Genomic DNA, 12,387 nt, shown 5'->3' with positions numbered 1-12,387 from the left:
GGAACATGCGGCATATTCTTTTTATGACTTGCTTATCGATGTTCGTTACATATTTTTTATTTTTCATCATGACTAATAAATAGACCGCACGCGCAACCAATTTTGCGTGCGGGCGGTGCCCGAGAAACAACTTATTTTATTTGTGTTCCCTTATTTTAATTTAATTCATATGATATACAAATCATATTTGACAACATGCAAAGCCATTTTTTACAAAGTCCCTAAATTTGATTCCCCAAAGTGAGTGTGGTTTTTGGACAAAACCTCTCATCTTAAAAGAATTAAAATCATTTCAGGAAAGACAGCTACCATATATTTTTTATTTGAAATTAATTAGAAGAAAATCTTTAAAGCTAAAAATTTTAGTTGTTCTTACCTGAATTCATTCCATTTATCTTAAGTAGATTAAAACAATGTTGAGCACACTGTGGACTATTAGCTAATCCCGTAATCATCTTTATATAGGGGACATACAATGGTGCCGGTAACAGATCTCCTGCTAGTCGTACAAACTTATATAAAGCCACCTAAAATTTAAAAAGAAGTTAAATTACCAATTATCATCAAAACAGATCAGCGAAAACATCAAATACATTAGATTCTAATTAAATTATTCAAGCTATCCTTATAGCTACCAGCTATATATTTTGAAAAGCAAGTTCCAGGAACATCTTCTTTTATCTAAAATTACATCTTCCATATTTTATATCTTCCGAAAAGAACAATACTGGAAATATTTGTGAACATGTTTATCATTGAAAGAAAGCCTGATTTAAATCCCTTTGTGTTTGTTTGTCTGATCATGCTATTGTTGATGTTTCACACTAACAATAATGATTACAAAATAATGTAGAGCAGATTAGAACATTTCAACTATTTTGGAGATGAACTGTGAAGACAACAGAATAATAATGAATACCAACTGACCTGTCTAGGAGGTGGTCTATAATGATACATTGATTCTTGTAAACCTGTTGGTTCAGCTGGACACCAATAATCTAATGATAACTCCAAGTTTAATGTATCTTCACTATACAAGTTAACCATCTACATATAAAATATTTTCATTCAGGTCATATAAAACACAACTGGCTTACTGTTATCAGGGCCCGGTTCCTAGAAAATTCTTAAAGTAAGCACAAAGTCATGCTTCACTTTTTCTTACGTAAGAAACTTATAAAAATACCGTCCCTAGAAAATTCTCAAGACCATTCTTACGTAAGCACAAGTCAAGTGTAAGTCTAAGCACATTGTGACTGGTAAAGTTTACCATAAACTGAGACTACGATGCTCTTTAACGTCACAAAAACCACTTTGGTATGCGAATTACGTCATAAATTTGTCGTCTGCTTCATTGATGTCATATATATGGTTGATTTAGATGCATTTGACATGTCCCCTATACACATATAAAATGTGCCACAAGATAAAAAAACGCAGGCACATACAAACTAACTGAATAATTGTGAGAGCGCCTGATCTTAAGTAGCCTGTGTGTTTGTAGCCTATTGTTTACTAATTGACAAATAAATAAAATGGTTTCAGGGTAGAAGTGAAATTTTCTATAGTAGGCCTATGCCTATTCTTAATTTCTTCTGGAGGATTTTCTCTGTCTTGTAGGCCTAATTGTCTCTTTGGTATCAAAAGGTGTCGGGGAATGCCATCGAATAACTGTACGGTCAGCCATCTTTTTGAAGTGGAAACAGGCTTAAGGTTGGTAAGCAAGCCGTATACCTTGCTTGGGACTTGTGCTTAGATTGACTATGTTTAAGAACGAAGTTGTGCTTAAGTTTTTTATTGGAACGCATAATAACATTCTTGTGCTTACAATGAAGTCTACTTAAAATCTAAGCACAAGAACGTTCTTAAGAATTTTCTGGGAACACAAAATAAGGTAAGTTTACTTAAATGCGAAGTCTACTTAAATCTAAGCACAAGAACGTGCTTAAGAATTTTCTAGGAATCGGGCCCAGGAAATGGCAACCATCATGTGTCAGCTTAATTTTTACCGATCTTTTATGTCAATTCTTTTGTGAATGATAATAATCCTGTAAGCTTCTTCTAATAATCAAACAGATATGACTGAAATTATACTACATGGAGATGGAAGGAGCAGCAGTCACCTGAGAACACATAACCTTTGGTTTTGACCTTAGACCTTGATGACAATTAGTTACTGCTTGTAAATAGATGTGTATTCAGCTTAGTGTATATTAAATTTTAGATATGTAACACTGAAATTAGTGTACCACAACAGTCAGGTTTAGATAAGTAACAGGAGAATTAGTAATTAGTTAAACAAATTTCAGTAAACAGCAAGAAAAAAACTATAAGATAAATGGAGAAACTTGGAAAGACATGTGTTTTTAAAAGTAATTTAGCCATATATGATCCTTTGAAAAAATAAAACCCCTCAATCCCACATGAGATTTCTTTTGCAGGATTGTCTGGAGAACCAAAATATTATTTTTGTAACCATTATCTTTAATTTTCTTTCTTAAAAAGTTGGCAGTGGAACAATACATTAGAGATTTAGCTATAAAAATGAAACTTGTTCTGTCAACTATAAAGTTATTTATTACCATTAATAAAAGTTCTTCAAAATCTCTTCTATGTTCAGGAGTTTGTAGGCCCTCATTTTGATGAGCCATAACTATTCTTGCTGTCTCATCACCACGATTTCTCAGTTCCTTCACCTTAAATATCAATCATTTATGAGCCTTGATTTGTATATTTGATTACGTGGTTCTTTATTTGGGCATTATCTTTAAAGGTCTTGATCTATAAATGCCAATAATTTTTAATTTTTTCAATTTAGCGAAGAAAAAAACAACTGTTAATACCAATGTTCTTTACTTTCATTTTAGTTTAGTTCTTATTTATTTTTACATCAACACTACAGTAAGGTCTAAGAACATCTTTTGAGAAGTTTGTGTGAGTTCACCTTCTGGTTGTTCATTCTGCCACGAAATGAAAGATCAGAGAAAAAAAAACCAAGTAGTTAAATCTTCATGTGCCCCAACCCAAAATAAAACCAGAAAGAAATCAGATACTAATTAAATGGTGTTGCCATGATATAATACTGACCTTTAATGGCATGTGATATATAAAATCTGTTATCAAACCATGTATTCTTCGAATATAGAATTCCTACAAAAATCATATAAATCTTAATTCAGAAGAGAGAGAAATTTAAGTAATGTCCAGTAAAAATTGAGCTCTGAAAAACAAAGACACATTTGATGTGACTGCTAACATTCTTTTTTCCACCTCTATTATTCTGTGCACACGATGTTTACACTTTCCCCAATTTGAAACCTCAAAATTTTTTCTATCTTTATCAATGGAAATCAATTCTTACCTCTTGGAAAAACTCTCTAGTTAATAAAACAGAATTATTGATAAAATTAAAGACTTGACCATCTATTGCTGAATCCATGAGATGTTCATCTTCCTCACAAAATTCATTAGATCCTACATTAAAATAAATACATTATATGACTTATAGAAGAAGCAGTATTAAGACTAACATTTAAACTTTTGAACAGGAAAACAATATATTTTACAAGTATTGTTATCGAATACTTCACTTGACACAACAAAAACAACCTTTGTTTTACTGATGAAGTGATTCATGCATACTTTGCTTCAAATGACTAGTACAATTCAGCAGATATTACAAAATAACCGACTTGTCAGGAAAGTTATTTCAATCCACTGTGTTAACTATGAATGCAAATTTTAGCAATTGCATCAACCACAGTGCATGTTACAAATCAATTGTTACCGACTCTCTGTTAATTCTGATCGACTCAAATCTTTTAAATCAGACAGAGTGCTAACATACTGCAACATGAATTATTGAACTGGGTAATAGTCTAGTTTGATAGATATTGCATCTATACATCTATAATTGTTGCTGTCATTTGTCTGTCTTCCCATTTGGAGTTGGCGGACCCGAATCTTGCCCTGATGCTCAAAATTGGGTTATGGGGGCAGCTGGAGGCGGGGAGTAAAATAGGTACTGCCAGTTTCACTTTCAAAGTTACAGTACTTCTTGTTCAGGTCAACCACTAGTATGTTATATTACTAATACTGATTATTAATTGTTAATAAGAAATGATATATTACCTTGGGGTAATGGATACTGTGATAATTGCCGTAACATATTGGCCCAGGCAAACAAAAATAATGCTTTAATACCAGGATTAATCCATTGTTGTTGTGATGTCATCTCTCTATGTAAATCTACCATATAACTAGCATCAGTCATAAATGGAAATTTTTGAACTGTTTCTGCAATGATTAATGTATGACCATTAAAGCATTTTATCCACACAGCTTCTTTTAATTCCTTTCATCTATGGATCTTTTGCATGGACTTTCTTAAATTTTGTCCCTCCATAATATCAACAAAGCATAAAATATCTCAAGTCTTTAAGGCTGACACTGGGATTTGAGCTGCGGACATCATATTTATTTAGTCTAGTTCTCTAATAACTACAGTGCATAAACTCCTTATAATCATAAAGAATATAAAGTCTAGTAACAAAGGTCAGAAATTACCTTCTGCATCTTCTCGTTCCAATATACTAACATCGAAACAATACAATAAAGACATCAAAAGACATAGTGTTACTGGATCAAGCGAGGCATTTGCCTGACTAGAGTTATCCGACTTTAAATGAGCAATCAAACGTTGAGTGTCCGATTTCCTTAATGGCTGTTGACAAGCTAAACAAAATATACTTTCAGCAAGATTTAATTTCATTTCATTAAACATATCCGTTACCTGCAAAATATAAATTTCATAGCATCTATTATTCAGTCATTGGTTTCTATATTTTGTTGGTAAGCTGAAAAAAGTTCTCCTTAATTTGCCAAAGTCAAAAATCGCCCTAATACCCCCAGTGAGGGATTTGGCAAATAAGAAGAGTTATATTACCTGCAAAATATAAATTTCATAGCATCTATTATTCAGTCATTGATTTCTATATTTTGTTGGTAAGCTGAAAAAAGCTCTCCTTAATTTGCCAAAATCAAAAATCGCCCTAATACCCCCAGTGAGGGATTTGGCAAATAAGAAGAGTTATATCATAATAAGGAGATTGATTCATTTCGTTCATAAGGCAGAGGTACTGAGAATACAATATAGCAAGGACTTTGGTCTTAGTATCAAACAAGACTGACATATTTATAGGGGTACAAGTCAATATTTTCCTCCCATGGAAGTGGGGGATCAATAGTAGCTCTGTGAGTAAGGCATTTGCTCACTAACCAGAAGGTCCCAGGCATGATCCCGGTATTGGCCAATAAAGTTTCTCTAGATTTTCCAGTGTTGTGCCAAGCAAGAAAGAAGGATGGGACGAAAAAATAAGAAAACTATAAAAGAATATATTATTCCTTCTGACATCGCTCACAGGGACAATAACTGCATTTTCAAAAATGCAAAAAAAAAAAAAAAAAAGACATCATTACTTTCTTAACCATTGCTGTAAATTTGGGTATATTAATAATCTTACTTGTTTTCTGTGTTTTGGTGGTCCCAGGGCTCTTTCTTTTTGTAATTTATCTAATTCAATTGTTAAATCCATTGTTTTAATAACATCTGAAAGATAAAAAAACATGTTTAACAAATTTAAATAAAAGTTTCAAATTCTGACTGGTCAATAGTCCGATTAACAACCAATAGCTAACTGCGTAACAACATCATTACACTTTAAACAGAGCACCAAATGGGACCAAATATGTTTACCTAACGTTATGTCATGACTCGCGATTTTATTACACCCAATTAACCAAAGCATAGCAGAATATTGCAGATAAACTAATTGTGTGACAAACGATGCTATCAAAATGAATATAATGTAAACAATACTGTTTGGAGACAAACAATACTTTTACCGTTTTTAATACCTTAAATCACTGTCCAAGTTTCAGGGAAGACCCCTGATTAAACGAAGGGCTGTCATGTTGCTGTACTTGGGATAGATTTGACTGAACGGGAAGAATAGACACACTCCCTCAAAATTTCAAGTATCAGAAGCCAATCCAGCAATAGCAAGAGAGGGATTTCTTGTGCCACTGCTTCAGGAATGACAAATACCTTACTCTAAGTATGTTAGTTGCAAGATATTAGAAAATATGATGATTCTCAGGTGATCTTAGGTAGGACTTACAATATTTTCTTGGAGAGACTGATAATATCTTATCAAAAGACAAATAATCATTTAGTTTGGCAAAATAATTTATGTAGGAAATATCCATTTGATACAGACTTACTTATGTTGTAATATAGACTGAAATTCAATGTTTGAACTAAAATAGATAAACTACACTGTTCATAATTCTCATACATACCTAGTATTTTATTAACTATTCCTTCCTCTATTAGTTGATCTGTAAACTGTGTGATAATATATACAACATCAGATGGTACACCTAGTGACCAGGTTCTACCTTCTCTAGCCTGTATCATAGCTCTTAAAGAATTAACCAAACTTCTTCTACCATCATAATATAATAAAACAGCTACCAGACCACGTGTTAGACCAGGATAGTTAGGCAGTTGATTTTCACCTAATCAAAAGTAAATGATTAATGTACATACATGTATTTGATAAAGCTGAATATTCACATGGACCTTTTACAGGTACCACTGAATCATTTTGAGTTTGCCAACTGATACTACTGTTCATGTTTATTTAATTCAGATTCCATGCATCCATAGGGCATCTTGAACTGGTGCCTCGGCACTGAAGTGAGACAATGTGCTATATAATATATCTTTGGCTACACCTCAAACAGACTGTAAAAATTGAACTTAACTTCTAATAGTATGTCTACTGATCATGTGTTATCATGTGAATTAGATTACATTGTAAGGACAACAATAAATTTGTTTTGACCATTTTTACCTGCCATCAATAATTCTACTGCTGCTAATTCATTCATATCAAAGAGATCACTGATAATAAGAGCTTCAGATATAAACTGTTGTGATAATGTCTGGGTTCTTTGCTCTCCCTGAACTACCAGTCCTTCTGTTGTAGCCTTCTTAACAGCCTCTCTGTGAGCATTGTTCTTGGCCTGTAAAATACAATATCAATTGAAATCGGTCATTTTAAATTTAAAGTGGAAATTTAAAAAATTAATTTCACATTTTGCTGTCAACACTATTAGGTAAGTCAGACAGGTGACCGATCTATTCAATGTCTTGTACAAACCCTGGTTGGAACTCTATGATGTGCACAGATAAACAATCAGATCATCAACACATGCAATAGACCACACAACCGTCCTCTGTAAGTAGAAAGATAGTTTTTTTATTTGATCATCTATTGATGATTGTTCAATGATCTGCAAAGAGCCAGCTAATAATGTTAAGAACTTTGAACATGTTGAATTTCGTTTAAATTTCTGCTTTCGTTTGCTACATATACACGTACACACATAATCTTGGTTGTTAGTACCGATAGATAAAAATTTATATTTTAAGAATTATGGACTTACCGGTTTTTTCAAGAGTGAAATAAAGTCAGGTTTATGCTTCCTTAAAGCTACTTCAAGATCATATGCTGCACCTGGTTGTTTTCGGAAAACTGCAGCATCAACTGTATCATACAAAGATCGAAATGGTCCCCACAAACGAGCAGCTTAAAGAAAAAAAACTTGGTATGCTGTATAAGAAGTAAATAATTAACAGACTAAACTGTCAACATACATTAACAACTATTACTAGAACTGATTAATACATAATTGAAGTAAAGCAAGAAAGAATTTTTGTTTAGCCTACGTAAACATTCCATTCCTAGATTTTGAATAGTGGCTAACAATAGCCATGAACCTGTAACCTCCGGTCTGCGAAAGCTTGGGTTTCATCATGGCAGTTCAACTGAAATGAATTTGTTTGTGTTTTTGAATCATAAAATACTATTTGAAAATAGTGCTGAATTATTAAAATTTGTGTCCGATGTGTTGAGAAATGATTCCTTTTGGTGAACAATGAAGAATCACAGTGAAAAATAGACGGTAAGAATTCCAAAATAGCCTTATAACCGACGTGGTGTAAAATGTTCACATGTTAATAATAATAATAGGGAGTTACAGTAACGATGAGAGTACATGAGTCTGATCAGATATCGTTACTAAAGTAACTATAGTTAATTCTACACATGAAAGCTACTGACATTGTAGGTCAACATCTACTAGATCTATCACATCAGAGAAAACCCTATGGAACATGTAATAACATAAAACGTTGAAATCTCAATACCATCCAAAGTCTTCAAACATTGAAAACACAAATTATTTGTCAATTTAAATCAACATTGATGTTGTGATCTTACTGGGAAAAGATGGGCTTCTGATATCCAGTAATTTTAAAGACAAAATAAACATTTTACCATAGGGACGGTACACGATTCCGTACCATAATGCCTTAATGTGTTCGGACTGGATATTTAACCGTATAGGGCAAAGTATCTACTTCCGCTATTTTACCGTACATCGTTTCTGATTGGCTGGAATATAGTGACGTCATCAAGTGTCAGTTCCTGGATTATTTGACCGTACATGAGATGAATTTAACCGCATACGGCTATCTTAAAAATCAGTATTAATCCCCAAATTTGAAAATAAATTAAGAACACACTATTGTAATTATTTTAATTTCCCATTTTGAAGGATTAGAAAAATGGGTTAGGTATAGGGTTCAAATTTATCTCCTATTTTCAGAACATCTGTACTTTCCGCCATTTTGAATAAGGTATGACATCATCATACAAATTAGCCAATCAGAAACGATGTACGGTATAATAGAGGAAGTAGATACTTTGCCGTATACGGTTAAATATCCACTTCCTAATGTGTTTCAGCACCATTTGTAACAAGGGACTTGAAGAACAAGGTTTGATATATTCCACGAGTCATGTCAAAAAGTGACGCCATATTCTTATCTGGAGAGCATGTGCAATAAATACTATCGGTGTAGACTCAGACTGGAATAACCTGACACTGGAGCTTGCCATTCGATTGAGACTTCTGCTGGCGTATTCAACTTCAATGAGATACTTCACAAAATCCTCTGTTGGACATGACGTGTATTTCGCGGAACATACATGTAAATTTTGAAATTACAGTAAAAACGGAAACAATTGAATGTAAATCAGTTTATATACATTCATATTACATTATTATATGCGTTGCGACCCATTTGTGTCAAGTTTCTAGGTCCCAAATATTAGCGTATTAGTATATTAGCGCATTATGGTTTACACTCTCTATTTTTTACTTTCACTTTTCCTACAAAATTAAGTGTGTTGTTTCTTGTTTTAAATAAATTTCCAGCAATTAGTTATCAAAATTAACACTTGGGGATTATTCATTAACTATTGTCAACAATTTACTTAGTAAATAGTTTTTTAAAATCACAATAAAACTATATTTCGTGTTGTAATATACCTGAATTTACCGCCATGTTACTGACCGCCGCCATTTTGGAACTGACTTCCTACAAGGGAGACAACCACAAACAGGTGCGTGGATTGAGACAAGTAATTCTCTTCAATCGATGACATTGCTTGGTCTATATCGTTTTTTTCTTTTATCTTTCCGACGATCTCAGTCTTCATAATCACAGTTGTCTAATAAAAATATTGAAGGGGTTTGATCGTCTGAATTTTTTCTAGGCATTATCAAAGGAATCTATAGGCTGTGACGTAATTTTGGAAAGTGATTTCCCTAATTTTGGTAGGTGATTTCCCTAATTCACGTTCCTTTACTCCGAAATCCTTCCAGCTCTTCTAAAAATTGCCCCGCAAAAGAGGTGAAATGGGAAAAAGAAAAGAATTGCTGCAAATAGACGGACAAGAATCAGGGGAAACAATTACTAGTCTTAGTCCTATATAGCCCACTTTATTTTTATTACCATTAAAAAGATATATTTCATAGGTCCCAAGTATATGTCCAATAAAACTGCCTAATAATTTATGGATAGAGCAATTGCTGAATAAATCGTGTTACGTTAACATAAAGTGCTATTTTCATTTTCTATTAGGTATGATGCACCAACTTTGAAATTGAAGGCATTTTTCAGAATACATTGTTTTGGTAAAAATTAGTTACAGTTCCTATCCGGCCCTATGTATAGCTGCAATATGAAAATATGGTAAAATACCGCCTTTCCCCACCTCTGTTCTAGTCAGGCTGCTTTAGAACCCTAACCACCTATTTTTCACCGTGATTCTTTATTTTCCACCAAAAGGAACCATTTCTCACTATACTTGACACAAATTTATAATAATTCAACACCATTTTCAAGTAAAATTTAGCGATGAAATAAACAGGTGTCGTAATAGCTGATCAGTTCAAACGTATTTTGTGTATGTTTTTAATCTCAGGATTCTACTTAAAAATAGTGTTGAATCATTATAAATGTGCGTTAGCTGTGGCAAGAAATGATTCCTGTGGCGAATAAAGTAGAATTAAGGTGAAATATAGTAGGTAAGAATTCTAAAATAGCCTTAGAACAGAGGTGGGAAAGAGCGGTATTTTCATATTGCAGCTATATAAGGCCGGATAGGAACCGTCAGTGGACATCGTCCGCCCAGATACAGTTCCTAAAGAAACTAGGTAAAAATGTATATTTCACCCGAAATGCTGATATATGTAATATCTGATTTTAAGATTCACTTCATTTTTCTACAGCAAATTTGGACCAACTTGATTGAAACATTCAGTCATTTTATCAACGCTATATATTACAAGAATACTGCGCAACCTTTTTCACAATATCCAAATATTTATGAAAAGTTAAAAATATGCGGAATTTGTTGACAAGTTGGGAAGGTGCTTGGAGTTCATTATGCCTAATCTTTATATCACCCCACATTTTATCCGATGAAAATTTTGAAAGGCGGGTGAACGGCCCTTATTCATGTATTATCCAAATAGAGCGGTGGCTGAGGCGGGGGATGTGGGCGGGGAGGGGGGTGAATCACCACCAGAGCGGTGAATTTATGAGACCAAGTTTTCCTAGACCAGTTCTTTGCGTAGATTCCGAATCTGGGTGTTGATCATGTGTTTGAGGGGACATGGGGGATGTCCAATGTCTACAATTTGGGGAAAATGTGATTATGTTGATATAAATGATAATCATGTTATATATTAACTAGCAGGATACCCGGCTTCGCTCGGGGGTCATAACTCCGAAACCGGAAGTGGTAGACTAACGCCACCTGGTCTATGTTACTCCCCAGTCCGAGCTACCCCTATACCCCAAATTTCAGACTCGGGACAGACCTAGTGTAGCCGCCAACCCCGAACAGACCGGCTTCGCTCGGGGGTTATAACTCCGAAACCGGAAGTGGTAGACTAACGCCACCTGGCCTATGTTACTCCCCTGTCAGAGCTACCCCTATACCCCAAATTTCAGACTCGGGGCAGACCTAGTGTAGCCGCCAACCCCGAACAGACAGACTTCGCTCGGGGGTCATAACTCCGAAACCGGAAGTGGTAGACTAACGCCACCTGGCCTATGTTACTCCCCGGTCCGAGCTACCCCTATACCCCAAATTTCAGACTCGGGCCAGACCTAGTGTAGCCGCCAACCCCGAACAGACCGGCTTCGCTCGGGGATCATAACTCTGAAACTGGAAGTGGTAGACTAACGCCACCTGGCCTATGTTACTCCCCGGTCCGAGCTACCCCTATACCCTAAATTTCAGACTCGGGGCAGATGTAGCCGCCAGCCCCGAACAGACTTCGCTCGGGGGGTCATAACTCCGAAACTGGAAGTGGTAGACTAACGCCACCTGGTCTATGTTACTCCCCGGTCCGAGCTACCCCTATACCCCAAATTTCAGACTCGGGGCAGACCTAGTGTAGCCGTCAACCCCGAACAGACCGGCTTCGCTCGGGGGTCATAACTCCGAAACCGGAAGTGGTAGACTAACGCCACCTGGTCTATGTTACTCCCCGGTCCGAGCTACCCCTATACCCCAAATTTCAGACTCGGGGCAGACCTAGTGTAGACGCCAACCCCGAACAGACAGACAGACAGACAGACAAACGACAGTCACAAATATATATATAAAATAATATATATATATATATATATATATATATATATATATATATATATAGATAGATAAAACATAAATTTCTAGGACTGCCCATCTCTAAATAAATGTTTATGATGCCCCTAGACAACTGTTTTGATTTTATTGCGAGGTGGGGTGGGTGGTTGCAGGTTTGCGTGTGTGTGGGGAAGCGGGGGGGGGGGGGGGGGTAATAAAATTATATAGCGGGAAATGAGATCACCTAGATTTAACTGATGATTATCTTAGAGCTTGCTGAAACATCTCTAAATATGTTTATAAGATTCCC

At 35.1% G+C, this 12,387-nt stretch overlaps 1 protein-coding gene across 1 annotated transcript in view; it reads right to left on the bottom strand.

Annotated features, from left to right (window-relative positions):
- Positions 1-9,520, bottom strand: part of LOC126809474 (nuclear pore complex protein Nup205) — a 30,178-nt gene extending 20,658 nt beyond the window's left edge. Inside the window, exons 1-12 of the mRNA XM_056099157.1 lie at positions 9,463-9,520; positions 7,513-7,655; positions 6,918-7,089; positions 6,361-6,579; positions 5,523-5,608; positions 4,567-4,792; positions 4,132-4,296; positions 3,362-3,474; positions 3,088-3,150; positions 2,583-2,696; positions 928-1,047; positions 377-527 (exon numbers count right to left, since the gene is read on the bottom strand). Of these exons, the coding sequence (XP_055955132.1) occupies positions 377-527; positions 928-1,047; positions 2,583-2,696; positions 3,088-3,150; positions 3,362-3,474; positions 4,132-4,296; positions 4,567-4,792; positions 5,523-5,608; positions 6,361-6,579; positions 6,918-7,089; positions 7,513-7,655; positions 9,463-9,496 (1,606 nt within the window). The 5' untranslated portion in view covers positions 9,497-9,520. The remainder of the gene's footprint in view (positions 1-376; positions 528-927; positions 1,048-2,582; positions 2,697-3,087; positions 3,151-3,361; positions 3,475-4,131; positions 4,297-4,566; positions 4,793-5,522; positions 5,609-6,360; positions 6,580-6,917; positions 7,090-7,512; positions 7,656-9,462) is intronic.
- Between the last annotated feature and the right edge of the window lie 2,867 nt (positions 9,521-12,387).

This window comes from Patella vulgata, chromosome 2 (assembly GCF_932274485.2).
Source record: "Patella vulgata chromosome 2, xgPatVulg1.2, whole genome shotgun sequence".
Lineage (NCBI taxonomy): Eukaryota > Metazoa > Mollusca > Gastropoda > Patellidae > Patella > Patella vulgata.
The sequence above is the reverse complement of the archived record's forward strand: the minus strand, read 5'-3'. Positions and strand labels throughout refer to the sequence as shown.